The 14,709-nt window shown below is 39.7% G+C and overlaps 1 protein-coding gene across 1 annotated transcript; it reads left to right on the plus strand.

The window, feature by feature from the left end:
• The first annotated feature begins 2,593 nt into the window (after positions 1 to 2,593).
• LOC111837631 (LIM domain-containing protein 2) lies at positions 2,594 to 14,695 on the plus strand. The gene is made up of 4 exons (XM_023799848.2): positions 2,594 to 2,739; positions 11,096 to 11,140; positions 11,371 to 11,507; positions 11,817 to 14,695. The coding sequence occupies exons 1-4, from the start codon at positions 2,737 to 2,739 to the stop codon at positions 11,968 to 11,970; spliced, it is 339 nt and encodes a 112-aa protein (XP_023655616.1). The 5' UTR covers positions 2,594 to 2,736; the 3' UTR covers positions 11,971 to 14,695.
• The last annotated feature ends 14 nt before the right edge of the window (positions 14,696 to 14,709 follow it).

Here is a 14,709-nt window from a genome sequence, read left to right on the forward strand (position 1 = left end):
AAAGTGCAGTTGCAGTGCTGTAGGTGTTTAGCAGTGTGACGGTTCAGCTGTTTAGGAGGGAGATGGCTAGGGGAAAGAAACTGTTCCTGTGTCGGGTGGTCCTGGTCTGGAGGCTTCTATATCGTCTGCCAGAGGGCAGCAGGTCAAAACGTCTGTGTCCAGGGTGTGCAGGATCTGTGGTGATTTTCCCTGCCCTTTTCCTGGATCTTGAGAGAGACAGGTCCTGGATGGAGACTGTGATGGAGGAGCAGACTGTGATGGAGGAGCAGAGGACAGACTCAATGACTGCAGTATAGAACTGGATCAGCAGCTCCTGTGGAAGACTGTACTTCCTCAGTTGTCTCAGGAAGTACATCCTCTGCTGGGCCTTTTTGAGGATGGAGGAGATGTTGGTCTCCCACTTCAGGTCCTGGGAAATGGTGGTACCCAGGAACTTGAAGAACTCCACAGTAATGGATAACTGAATAACTGGAGCAAGAGATTGGTTTGCACTGCCATTATTGAGTCAGACTTGTTCCCAGTGGGTGTTCATTTGCTGGTTGATATACTATATGTTCCTACCCTCACCTAGGGCTATGAGCTTTGGGACTGAAAGAATGAGATCATGGATACAAGTAGCAAAAATGAGTTTCCTTCTCAGGAGCTCAAATGCTCCTCCTCTGCAGTGAAAAGACTGAACTGAGGTAGATTGAGCATCTATCTAGGAGGCCTCCTGGGCTCCTCCCTCGGGTGGTACTTTGGGTATGTCCAATTGGGAGGAGGTCCCAGGGCAGGCCCAGGACATGCTGAAGAGTTTATATTGCTCAGCTGGCCTGGGAATGCCTTGGTATTACCCTGAAGGAGCTGGAGGAGGTGTCTGGGGAGAGGGAGGTCTGGGCATCCCTGCTTAGACTGCTGCACACAACCTCCACACAAACTACCCAACAAGATCAATAGATCAGATTCATAAGATCAATCATCTTCTGCAGTCAGCCTTCCTTTTGTTGCCATTAAGCAACATTTGAATAGATCCAGATCTTCCTCCGTATAATGTGTCTGTAAAGTTTGTAAAAGAACCGTCAAATACTTTTAGAGTTATTATGTTCACAAGATTAAGTGTCTTCTACAGCTGCTGTTTCTTCCTTTGCTATCACAAAGCTGCTTAATCTTTTAGGCAATTTGTCTGAAAACAAAATCAGATGAATACTGTATGTTCATTCATATATTGTTCTTTGAGGCAGTAATATGATCCATTAAATGCTTTTTGACTTAACACATTCATAAGGTCAAATATTTAAGGTCACCATACCTTAAAAAGGACATTGTTGCCTTGGAAAAGGTTCAACGCAGGGCTACAAGGAAGATTCCTGGTCTTAGAGGAATGTCTTATGATGAGAGGTTAGCTGAGCTGAATCTGTTCAGCCTCGCGCAAAGGAGATTAAGGGTGGACATGATCCAGGTAAATAAGATTCTAACAGGTCTCGAAGCTGTTTAGCCAAATGGCTACTTTAATATTAGTTGAAATACTACAATTCGTGGCCATAGGTGGAAATTAGTGGGAGAACATTTTAAACTAAACACTTCTTTACATAGTGTGTAGTAAGAGTATGGAATAGACTTCCTGCTAGTGTAATGCAAGCTAATAACCTAGGTTCCTTTAAATCAGAGCTAGATAAGATTTTAACACTGAACTATCAGTTATGTTTTCCTGAAACGAGCTTGATGGGCCGAATGGCCTCCTCTCGTTTGTAAATTTCTTATGTTCTTAAATGTTGTCTGCTTTCATGCTTCCCTTTACTGACACTAAATGGTATTGCTTCATTTTTTGGGCAGTTTGTCTGAAAAATAGAATAATTCAAGGGCATCACCCTGTCAATGTTTTCCCAAAGTTTGAAAAATATCAATGAAATCCTTTTTGAGTTATCACATTAATGAACCAGTGGCAGTGGACCGGTCCCAAAACCGCACTTATTCTCTCCAGGGAATCCCATTAATCACATCAATAGAGTTTTATGTAAATAGCTATGTATTTATTGATTTTATTGAAATGTGACATATTCATTTGTATTTTTAAAAGAATCACCTGATTAGACTAAGCAGTTAGAAGACAGATGCTAAATCAACTCCCCACAAGCAGTCTGATTGGAGCAATTGGGGGTTAAGGGCCTTGTTCAAGGGTCCAATGGTGAAATCAGTCTGCTGCCCATGGGATTTGAACCCACAACCTTCCAGTCACATCCCAACTCAGATGGCCAAACAGCATCCCCGTTACCATAGTCCTATATGACTTATTTATCTGTCAGTGTCCTTAGTTCATAAAACATATAATTAAACATGAATATTTGCTATTATCAGTATTTGCTATGGTTTTTTTAACAGGGTAAAATTGTAACAGGTTGATTGGAAGATGATTGTTTCAATCAGACCATATCAACTATCTATCAATTCAAGACATTCACATTTTACACAAAGAACTGCATTACTTTTAAAAAGAAAAATAACTGTTTTCGTTTCTGTAAGAGCTAACCATGAGAGCGAGGGAGGAGAAAAAAACGGCGGTTTAGTGGCCAATGGCATGTAACATCCTCCTGATGAAAAGGAGAAAAAAGCGAAAACCTAAGTAGAGAGGGCAAGTCCCGGAAGTCAACTGCATTTAAGTGAATTAAAACTCGTTGCAGAGGTTCAAGAGTTTTCAGAATACGGAAGCACAGCAGCTGATCCCTGCAGTCATTTCAATCGGCGTGCAAGAATAAGCAAATGGTAAGTTCTTTTCTGTACAGCCGGCAAATGCGCGTCCCCGCCTTAATGGTAATAATGGTGTTAGTTGGGTACCGGTAATTTATTAGCGGTCCAAGCAGCAATAGCTGTTGGATGGATCCCTATTTTTTTCTACTGATTATAGTAATTCGTTTTAATATTCATCAACTTACATTTTAAACAAGGAGGTTGATGCAGCAGGAACGTTATTTTATTTAATGTAAATACCCTTAAATTGATTGTTTGTTCCGGCGTATGCTCTTTAAATAGATTTTTTAAATAAGCTTGGTAATTCTTAGGCAACCTTTCGATGATATTTTGTATGTTACTTTCATTATTCAATTGCTCGATTTCATTTAATCAGACTATTCAATTTATTATTGTATTAATATCTATCATCCTAATTATATATATAAAAAAACACAATATGGAAATCGATGGATGAACAGATTGATGTATATTGAAGTTTTTATGTTCACCATCTGTCAGGTTGTAAGGACGTGGGATAACCATTATCCTTTAACTGTAGACAATCAGATACAGACCCTGGTCACACTATAACTGGCATACGGTTTGGACTTTAGTCGATCTGTGGCTGTTTTTCGTGTTTCTGTATAAAGACAATGTCTGGCTCTTGAAACTTGAAAAACACATTCTTATTGTGTTCTGATTTGACTTTTTCATATAGAATTTTTCAGAATTCTGGAAACCTGGTTTCTGTCACATAATTATCATTGTCCTTATTTGTTCAATGTTTACATTCTAACAGCTTGACCAACAACCCAGTTTTCAGCAATTACTTACCCACTTGGGACCGGGTATAGAGTCTGTTCTGGGAAGAATTGGGTGTGATGATGAACATTCTAGATAAGTCACCAGTCTATATCCAAACAATAAGGGCAGCTTGCAGTCACCCACTCACCAAAACACCATCCTGTTAAATTAGGGAAGCCCCACATGAACATGGGGAAAGCTTCGGGGGTGACATCCATAGTTTTGGAGTTGGCAGAATTGATCACCTTCTTGTAGCGTAAGAAATCAAATTTCCATTGAGACTAAGTAAATGCAAAGCATTGTCAGTTCTGTCAGGGAGCAGCAGTTCTGCACGACTTTGCTCGTGATTGTGCTTTCACTGCAGCTGTGTGGGTTTGCTTATTGTATTCCATTCTGGCATATGTAAATCAGCTGATGAGTCGCATTAAAGATTATTGATACAGGGAACCGTGAGCTGTTGCCATGGCTATTGGGGTGTTGAGCTACAGGTGGAGTTTCCTTCTCCATCTCCAGCTATTTGCAGGTGGGACCTGGCTGCTCTGACCTCTGGTATCTTCAGATGAGAAGTATGTGCACAGCTGTCCAGTTCACACAGGGGCAGAAATTAAACAAAAAGAAAAGCATCATATAACCTGAAGCACACGGTCTGAGGGGACAAAAGGACACGGCTTGGTTTGTACGGTGAACTGTTTAGTGTACTACACTTGTACCATCTTTTGCACTATGGCATTTTTAACAAAAATTCACTTGTGCTGCATATGTTAGTCATCACCTGTGTCCGAATAAGTACATCATTGATGTATTTTTTAATATGATTAAATAAAAAAACGCAACAACCTGTAATTTGTGGCATTGGACATAATTTTATGATAAAGTGTAATGGAGTTAAAGGTATCATGTTTACTAAGCCAGATGTTCTCACTATGAAGATGCCTCAGTCTTCTTACATCTAGCACTACACTGAGATGGACCAGAGCCTCCATGGTGCTGCATGCTGACATTAAGACTTAATTCCCTTTTTGGGAGGAATTTCTTCCCTACTTACATGGATTTTCATGGAAGGGAAAATGAGAAAGAGGCTATTAATGAAAGAGACTGACTTCTTAGTGTGGTCTAGAAATTTGCTTTCTTTCACATGGGGCTCCCGTAGTGCCTCCTAGCATGCAGTTTAATGGACCAGGAAGCCCAGGGTTGAAGGCCGACTTTGATGAGTGGTGAAGGTTCATTGAATTTCAGTTCATTCAATGTCGATCCTACTTCTAAAGCTATGCTGTGACTTAAGTCCCTTCAGCCATCGATCTTCGAACTGTGTATGCTGGGTAGGTGGGGGGGGAGCTATCACAGGCAGCACAAGGTTGGGGTTTAGCCTGCATAGGATTCCAGTCCATTGCAAGGCACATGTGCGCCTAACTGCAGATGTTAAGACTCTAGTACAAAACTCACATATGCACACATACAGCAGAAGTGGGATTCAGCAGCATTGGCCACTGAGCTACCAGTTTCTGTGGAAATAAGCAGACATAATCAATACTGAATGCTGGAAAAGTATTATCCACTAGTTGATGATGCCAGTACTGTAATTTCATATGCTCGTATTGTGGGGGCTCATGATACAGCTTGGTACGTAAAGGGCTGACAATGAGAAAGACGAGCACGAAGCCTGCAAGGAATTATGAGTAGAGCTGTTTCCCTTTCAGATGCATCAGTCACCCGCCTAAATGTGCAGTGAGCATTTTGTTGTGAACTTTAGGTAGATTCAGTTTTGAAGACTGTAAAATTGTGTCACTGTGTCTCGTTGCACAATGAGCACTGTTCAGTACATTGCTTAATTTAAAGGTATAGCATTGCCCCTCAACATTGCCGAGGTCAACCTGTACAAGCTTGGAGACCTTGTCCACACAGTATGTTATTGTTGTGGTGCTGTAATGTCTGCAAGACCATGGGTGAGACTTATGGACCCCTAAGATGTAAGTCTTTATGTTACAATTTTGAACTGGAGGACTAGAGAGTGCCAGGACTAATACCAGTCTGTGTCTTTATCCATCCTCTGCCTGGTGCTCATTTTTGAATAAACAAACCATTTTTTGTTCAGAAGGAACATCAGTTTATGGTTCTTTCATGGTCTGTACTGTGCAATTGCATGCCTGCTCCCCACTTCCTGTTAGGGCACCAGGGAGCCTCACAGGAAGTCTGATGTGTTATCAGAGCCACCAGTTGCCTCATATGGGCATGTGACAGGAGTGATATGTGTCACTGCACAAATAAGGCAAAGAAAATGGGGTGATGCTGCTGAACACCCCCCAGTTTTGAGCGAGCACGTTCTCAGGAGCCAACGTCAGGGTCACGTCAAAGCAGATCTTATTCATTTCATGTTTTGATGTGCATCCATGTCCGGTTTCGCAAATAACGTACACATTGCTGAAACTTGTGGTTTTGTCAACACATACTGTTCTTTTGATTAAAAGAGATACATTTTCAAGTTGTTGAATTCCAAGGTTTTGCTACTGAGGTAAAAAAAAATGCACATATTGACTAATTATTATGAGATTATGAGAACTGGAAACTTCTGAGATGCAGATGTAGAAAATTGCTTGCTGTAGATCTGTGTTTGCTACACTCATTTTCCACTTTCAGGGTGTTATGCTAAGTTGATTTTCATGGTTTCATTCCAATACACATGGACATACTTACAAGTAAACAAACACCTAACAATAGCTCTGTGGAAATACAGTGTTGAGCCTGAGTCTTAATATCTTGAATGAACTTTTGATTTTTTGTGATGTCTTTGGGCTTTGAATGAGAGTTATGACCCTATAAGAATAACAAGGGTGAATAAAGGGTTCCTCTTATCACTGAAAGCGAGCTTCCTTCTGGGTGGGTATCTTGTTTGTATATCATACAGTATTAGCATTTCACCAAAACCTCCCTGGAGTAGGCCTGGTAGAGGTGGGGGGAGTATGGTTGAAGTTGTGGGGGCGAATGGTTTGGCTTCCACAAGGCCAAAGGGAACGGTAGAAGCAGCTTTTAAAAAGGACTGAAGCTGTACATAAGGTGTGATTGGGCCATAGAAGAGGACAGTTGGGGGAATAATTGCTGTAATATGGAGGCCTTCCATTAGCTTAAGCGTCGCACTGGGCTGAGTGCTGCTGATACACATCACTGAGTGTCGTTTCTCCCTCTCTCGGCGCCCATCTGTCTCGGCTGTTACTGCTCGTCCACAGACTGTGGCCTGCCTGCCTGACTCGGTCCAGTAGGCCACTATATACAAACTCCACCTAGCCCCACACCCTGTCCTAATCTCCATGCAGCTTTCTAATTGCAGACACAGCCCATCAGACCACTGTGCTGAGGACAGGCCTAGATGGAGCTGATTTATCATGTGCGTCGCTTTTTTAGAGCAATTTGATACAGGGTCCCTTATTGCTGGGTGATATATTGGTAAAATATCGTACTGCAATCGTGAACATTCATATTGTCATTCATTTTATATTGCCTAAACACTCATCTTTCTTGCAAAATTGACAGTCATAATACACTATTTTAATGCAAATTCCATTAAGGTATGATATTGTTGGCATTATTTATCATTATACCAGTCACACACTTCATAACTATTAGTAAAACAATTTGCTCTTCATGATCAGAAAAAACTCAAAATCACCTTTCATATTTTGCTTTTTTCTACATTTGAAATCTATAATATTGTGATAAATATCGATATTGTGAAAATCTCTGAAAATATTGTGATATCATTTTGAGGGTATATGGCCCAGCCCTAGTGGAATCCATTCCCAGTACTAAACAGCAAAGCAGTCAGAGAAAAATCCTTGCAACAAAACGTACTGCTGGTATTTTCTAGTGTTATGTCTTACGATAAAAAAGTTTATTTTCATTATGATTTATTTATTCAAATTTGGACTAAGTTTGTAGTCCATTCAATTTGTCTCTACTTTCATGTTCTGAATCTAAGGCCAATTCTAACAATAATAAGCAAAAATGAAATATTAAATTGACTTGAATTGTGTCGTGATAATTATCAATATCATTTTATATTAAATAAATTATGATAAAACATTTTGCCATATCACCCAGCCCTAGCATCCCTTTCTTTCAGTGCTTGTTTACAATTCAGCCACCTTAACCATTTTCATCAGTTTAAAGTTCATAATGTAATCGTGTGCTATCTATTCACTTTCAAGCTAATGCAGAAAGTGCAGAAGTGTGCCACATGTACTTAAATAACCCTAACCCAACCTTCAGAGTACACTGTGCAGCCCCACTTTGCATGTGCATATGACGCTATACTGACTCATATTTTCAGACTGCTGATCAGTAGGTGCTGAATCTGCAGTAGCATATTTTAGCTACTAACAACGGGCTTCATTCAGCAGCCATTCTTTAAGAAGATATTTCTTCTTAAAACCCACTTGCGCAGCTTTACACAGTTTTTCTGATATTCATCAATGTTTTATTGTTTGGGATTTGTTTTTATGAAAGAACGGAATCTACGCACAATCACTAGCACACTTACACATATTTGAGTGCTGACAAGTTTGTGAAAAATAATTGTGCTTTCTTCAACTGTACAGTTCAATTGTACATGCTATAGGATTTAAATTAAAATAATGTTTGAATAATTTCTAGTATTTTGAATAATTTATTGCAGTTTTAATGATCAGTAATTATTTTACTATTTTATTGATGTTGTTGTTGTTAAAATGGGTAATAGCATTATTATTATTTTATATCCATTACTGATGGTACTAAATATGATGGCTTGTTTGTTGTTCACCTACAGTAGCACCTCCACTTTAGAACAACAGTATTGAAGTTCTTCTTATGTTAGATGTCCAGTGCTTCAATGTCTTTAAATTTTTGTTTGGGCATTCTTAACTTCTCTCTCAACTTTTCTTCTTAATTTCTGTGTGTGATTTCTGTGACTGCACATGGCACTACAGTCTCATGCCTTTATGGGGATTGCCAAGTTGTTAACTTATGCGAAAAACTGGCATGTATTTTCAGTTTATGAGAACAATGGGATTCATCTTTACAAGAACACAATTGCGAACAGTTCTGTGGTTTAAGAACAGACATTTCTTAGGACCTTTCTCAAGAACAAATTTAAGAAATAAACAACAACAGCATACCAAGTAGCTTATCTACCATTTTACATTGTGGCTTTGTATCGTAATGTAGAGCCTTTCTGAAAGCACTGAACATAATTAATTATTGACGAGGAAATGGACTTCTGTCAAAAGAATAATCAGTACTATGTTTAAACTGCTTCTTCAGTCCAGTGTCATGGGCAATGTTTGGATCCTGTCCCTAGCAGCCAAAGGGTATATGACAGGGGAACACCCTGAATATTGAGATGCAAATTAACCCAAAAGGAGGGAGGGAGAGTACCTTGAGAAAGCCATTAAACACAGAGAGAACATGCAAACTCCTCACATGCACATATCAGGGTCAGGAACACCAGCCCTAATCCCTAACCTTTGAGGTCTAGGCAATAACACTGCCCACTGGACCACAATGCCATAAGACTTAAGGGACGAATGGAAAGATTACTGGAAGGAAAGAAAAACAACTCCAATGCCTTCGTATGCTTTTTGTGCCCCCTTGGAGGAGCAGCCAATCAGAAGGCAGATCAGCCCCACAGCCCAGGTCATCCTGTCATCTGCAGCTTGCCAATACTACTTTAACACATCATTATTAGGGGACAAGCTGTACAACCGACATTATAAGTGCCTAGGAATCGCAAAATGCTGATTAGGGGTGTAACGGTACTTGGTATTAAGGTTCGGTACACATATGTACAGAACGAATGCGGTAAATGTGGAACCTTTTCGTCTTTGTGTGTTTCCCCAAAGTCACATTCAGAAAGGGGCGGATAAGGCCGCGCCGCTACACATGGGCGCATAGTTACGACGAACACAGACAAATCAGTACTTGAAGATCTTCAACTGCTGCACCATAATGGATATTTATTTTGTTATACTTTGTATTTTTGATGAGACAATACTTATGTTGCACTGTTCTAATATGAAGCTGAAAGCTGCTAATGTGAATACAATACACTTACTTTTACCCCCGCTGTACTGAAAACACACCGTTCCATGACTTCCAAACGGAGGTGCATAATGAACCGTGATTTTTGTGTACCGTTACATGCCTGTTGTTGATATAGTTGATGTATTACGTAAAAAGTTTAAGGGTTGATGCTCTCAGTGCCTGGTTCACCGTTTCACTGCTGATGCGTTCCTGCACAGACAAAATCTTAGCTTCCTGTGCTGTTTATCAGCAGAAGATAATAAGGCAAGAGTATTAACAAGGACATGCAGCCACAGTAACAATGTACGCATTTATTATCCGAGGAGTGGGCCCCTGTATGAGGTAGAAGTAATTTAAGAGTAAAGCCAATCCTGGCTGGTGTGTAGCTCAGTAGGTTAAGACTCTATACCCAGATTCAGAAGGTTGCTGGTTCTAATCATGTCTCTAGCAGACTGATGGCACATTTGGACCCTTGAGCAAAGACCCTTAACCCCAGTCGCTCCAGGGACCCTGTTTGCCTTGGATAAAAGCTTCTGCTAAATAAGTAGAATGTAAATCAATACCAGGAAAAGTCTTTAACAATGGGAATTGGGCAGCATTAGAACCAGCCAAGCTTCACTGTCCGCTCACTATCAATGACAGAATTCATGGAGAAAAAGCTTTGACGTAAACCAGGATAGAGCAGCATCGAGACGTGGAACAGTTGTTAGATACACCCAAGACTGAATCAGATATCCACACACACAGCCCCAGCCACCCAGTGCACCAAACAACACAGTGCTGCTAAAGAATTGCTGGGCATCTTCTAGTAACTGGTTAGACACAGAGCAATGAAATAAGCTTGAGGCTTGGATGCCTGTTAACAGTAATGAATATAGAATCTTATGTGATACACGACTGATATTTCAAGTTCAACTAATTTTCTAAAAATAAGAATTTTAAAAAGAATATTAAAGGAGAATCCCTGTGTACCAGGGTAAATGGGGAATATACAGTACATGGAGAGGTGGATTAAAGAAGTGAAAACTCTAAGACGACTCACAGCTACCTGACATCGATGCTTCTTTCAGGAAAGAAAATTATCCACTGGTATCAAAATAACTTCAGTTATAGAAATGCTTTTTTCATTAGTTTTGTTATTGCATATTGTAATACTTCAACTACTCAGGATCAACATGGGGGTGAGAGGATAGAGCAGGGACTTTTTTGGGGTGTAACAATTCAGGGGAGAGGAAGAAACACAAAAGGTGGATGTTTGCGCTGCGGATAAATGGAAGCAAGGTGTCTACAGATGGGGGACACGGTCTGGGGTGAGGCCTTCAGAGGCGGTGAAGGGCTCGTCCCCTGACCACCCAAGTGATCAAGAGTGCCAATTCAACAAACAGTAATAAGCAGAGGAAATGGAATGTTTTTTCATGGCCGATTTTCATGTGACAAACCAAAAAGAAAGCAAAAATGTTTTTCTTACATTGCGACAGATGTAAAACAAGCTTCATGACCCAGCATCCTAATGATTGTTCTGTGCTAATTGCAGGATAGCAGCTCCACCTCAGATGACAAACCTGTACAGCGAGCCAAGGTGAGGCTATTTCTGTATTAGACCTTGGTTTTCTGCAGTCTCTGCCTGTCCCTCTCCTATCCCACTGTGCTCAACAAACCTCATGCTCCCATTCTAAAGCACATCAGGAAGAAGTCAGCTGAGCAGCTAATAGGTCATTGGTATAACAATGGCAGATGATTATAATTAACTTCAGTCCATCACCTGAGTTACATGTGGTATTCTGAAATGTGTGCTCCTGTGCGGTGTAGGCCTACAGTTTTAATACGCAGAGAGAAACGTGCTCATCCTGCGGGAAGACGGTCTACCCCATGGAGAGGCTGATTGCGGACAAGCTGATCTTTCATGCCGCTTGTTTCTGCTGCAAACACTGCAAAACCAAACTCAGGTAAAAGACATGTTACTTGAAGGCGCAGAAGTGCTGCACCTACTAGATACCGCATGTTTTCAGCATGTTCAATGCCTGCTGTAATGGTTTGTCTCCGTTAAAGCCACACTATTGACAGAAGAGGTCCTGGAGGTCTCAGAACAGGGATTAAAAAACAAACAAACATTCGGATTCAGGAATAAGAATAAGCGTAGTTTCTGGGGTCACCATTGTTTGAATACCATAGCAGTAATGCTTGTGACACATTATTTAACCGTGTGCTGTAGCCCTTGTGCAGCGCTGATGTTTTTCCATCCTCTTCCCCTGCAGCCTTGGCTCCTATGCGGCTTTGCAGGGTGAGTTTTACTGCAAGCCGCACTTTCAGCAGCTCTTCAAGAGCAAGGGGAATTACGACGAGGGCTTCGGCCGCCGCCAGTACAAGGAGATGTGGGCTTCCAAGGAGCCCGACACCAAGGAAGCCTGACCATGCTGCCCCCCCCCCCAACACAAATGGGCTTCCAACATAGATTACACACTTCTTACATTATGACCTGCTCCACTTACACGCTCCTACAGCTGCAGCATCACTTAAAGCATCCGGTCAAAGATGTGTCTTTTATTTCTTCAAAGCATTTTTTTCTCTCAATTTTTTACTTTGCTTAGCTCCCAAATAGAATGTGAATGAGCTAATTACTTCAGTTTGCTTTTAGCTTGAATGATAGATTTCAATGTGATCAACATTGTGTTGAACAAGTAATTTTAATTATTAGCATTATTAGCAATGTTGTTTACTCATTAACTGCAGCTTTATGTGTGGGAACAATTACATTCATGTTTATTTCAGCACAATTATGATTACTATATTAATACAACTTTTTTATATTTAATTTTTGCCTCGTTTTTTTTCTTATTCCCTTACATATGTTGTTAAAATGCTTGAACAATTAGGAAGACCTACGCATATTGATAATCGATGTTGCCTTGCAGACAGACAATCATTTTGATGTTTCTCATCAAAATTACAGGACACAGTCCTGTCTTCTGTTGTATGCTATGTAATGATGGTTTCACAGCATCATGTGTGAGGGAAGCTGAAATGTCTGATGTGTGTTTTGACATCAGCTTTTGTGTGTACGTATTTAGTCATAAGGGAAAGCTTCATCTTTCTTTTCTGCCATGAATTTACATATATTTTAAGATATTCACTTATGCCTATGACTAGTGTCACTTTGGGGTTTTAGGTGGATCCACCTGATTGATGAAAGCAGGAGTTTATTGGGACAATCTAGTGCTATTTTGTTAAGACTAGGCCTCAAATTGCAATCACGTGACTTTTTGTGTTGCTGTAGGTCATGCTTACAAGACACGTGTAACACATTTCTGTAGTCTGTGCTGATATTCATGTCAGCATATTTTAATGATAATTAACTATGAAGGTAGTCGACACACTGCTCTTTACGTTAAATAGAAGAGTTTTTTTAATCCCACAATTTTTTGTTATATAAATGGATGATGAGTATTGACTGATACAGACTTAATACAGTGAGTTAAACAGCAAATCTCCAATTTTCTTACACCAAAAACTTTATTAGACCATATTCTGTCCTACTTTGGTCCATCAGTACTGGTGAATGTAGCATCCCAATACTGGGAGTGATTCAGGCGTTAGAATATCCTGGTGCATCCAGCAACCAGGCAGGTCTGAAAACAGAGCACTCATCGTATTGTGATAGCTGTCAGGGGAAAAGCAAGATTCCTTTCTACCTCCGAGATCACAGCAAAACTCAGGAAGATCTGTTCTGGTATTGCAGCTCCAAAATATGTACTGTCATTATTTCATCATTTTATGTGTAGTCACTGAATAAAATGTAGCCAAATACTGGAAGGCTTATCAATACTCTCCAGCACAAGAAAAGAGAGAGTGATCAATGACACATGTAACAGCTTCACTCCAGGGGACTGGAAAGCTAAATGGGGCCATGGAGGCCAATATCAATGAACTGTTCTGTAACAGAGGAGCTCATCACTGTGTTCACCCAACATACCAAAGAGAAGACCTGACAAATAAGGAATGTAATAACATTATGGCCTTGCCTTGAGATTTTTATGCAAAGCTTGTTACCCAGATTTTTGTCCAGTACCATTTTGGTTCCAGAGTTACCAGAACTACTGCCTATGAGCAGAAACATATACAGAGTAGTTCTTTTTTGGGACAATGGAATCTGCACTGCTGGTCAGTTAAATTCCATAACTGTGGTCTTCATTAAGAGCTATTTTCAGAATTGTTTTTGGGTTTATGGTTGTTAGGTCATTTCCAATAGATGGAAGTGGAAATATCTTAACCTTTTCGATATACAATGTTAGGATAGTCACTTCTGTTCATTTATTTTCAATACATGAAGCATTTTCTGAACCAGAACAGTGACACGTATTATGCAACTTTTCACCTATTTCGCAACTACTATTAACAACATACAGTTTCTGCTTCATTAAAATGGGCAATTTTGATGTGTTTCAGTGTTTGATGTAAGTCTGCAAACTTAGATGATTTAACATGCAATGTAACATGCTATTTCAGTACCTTAAATCTCTAGGCAGTTACTTATATTTAAATTTGGTATAGTATGACTAGTGTGCAAAACAAATTTAAAATGCAAATGAGAACATATGAATTTGATTTGACAAATGATTTTATTTTATTTTATGTTGTTATAATGAAGTCGCATAAAAACACACAGGAAATTGATTTACCAACCATGATGATAATAATAAGGATGTTGATTATTATTTACAGCTATGTTTTGGTATTGTGTGCATCCGTTTTGCACTTGCTATATGACCATACTTATTAATCTCATTTCCTAACAATTTTAGACTTGATTTCTGTCAGATACAACTTTATAACCTGTGTTCCCAGTTTTCAGTGGTCTTACCTTCTGTTATTCCAGAGAGTACTGCAAATGTATGCATATTTTCCACATTGTATCAGAAACAATAAAAACGTTGTATGAGTATATTTATATGGTTTGTGCTGGACAAACTGATGTGAATGCAATGCCAATGTTTTCTGCAAGAAAATTTTCTTTAAACTTGAGTTGTGAAGGAATGTTGTGGCCTTGTTATTTTAACATTTTCAATTTTTTATTTGATACTTTTTGTATTCTATGATCAATCTAAAGTTTGTTTTAAGTAAAGATAAATATAAGGATCTACAGGCTCCAAT

The sequence above is a fragment of the Paramormyrops kingsleyae genome, chromosome 5 (genome assembly GCF_048594095.1).
Source record: "Paramormyrops kingsleyae isolate MSU_618 chromosome 5, PKINGS_0.4, whole genome shotgun sequence".
NCBI lineage: Eukaryota > Metazoa > Chordata > Actinopteri > Osteoglossiformes > Mormyridae > Paramormyrops > Paramormyrops kingsleyae.

What these genes read in the sequence shown, in the direction of transcription:
- LOC111837631 (XM_023799848.2), top strand. An exon ending in AACCTGTACAGCGAGCCAAG is followed by an intron (nt 11,141 to 11,370) that starts GTGAGGCTATTT and finishes TGTGCGGTGTAG; the next exon opens with GCCTACAGTTTTAATACGCA. An exon ending in CACTGCAAAACCAAACTCAG is followed by an intron (nt 11,508 to 11,816) that starts GTAAAAGACATG and finishes CTTCCCCTGCAG; the next exon opens with CCTTGGCTCCTATGCGGCTT.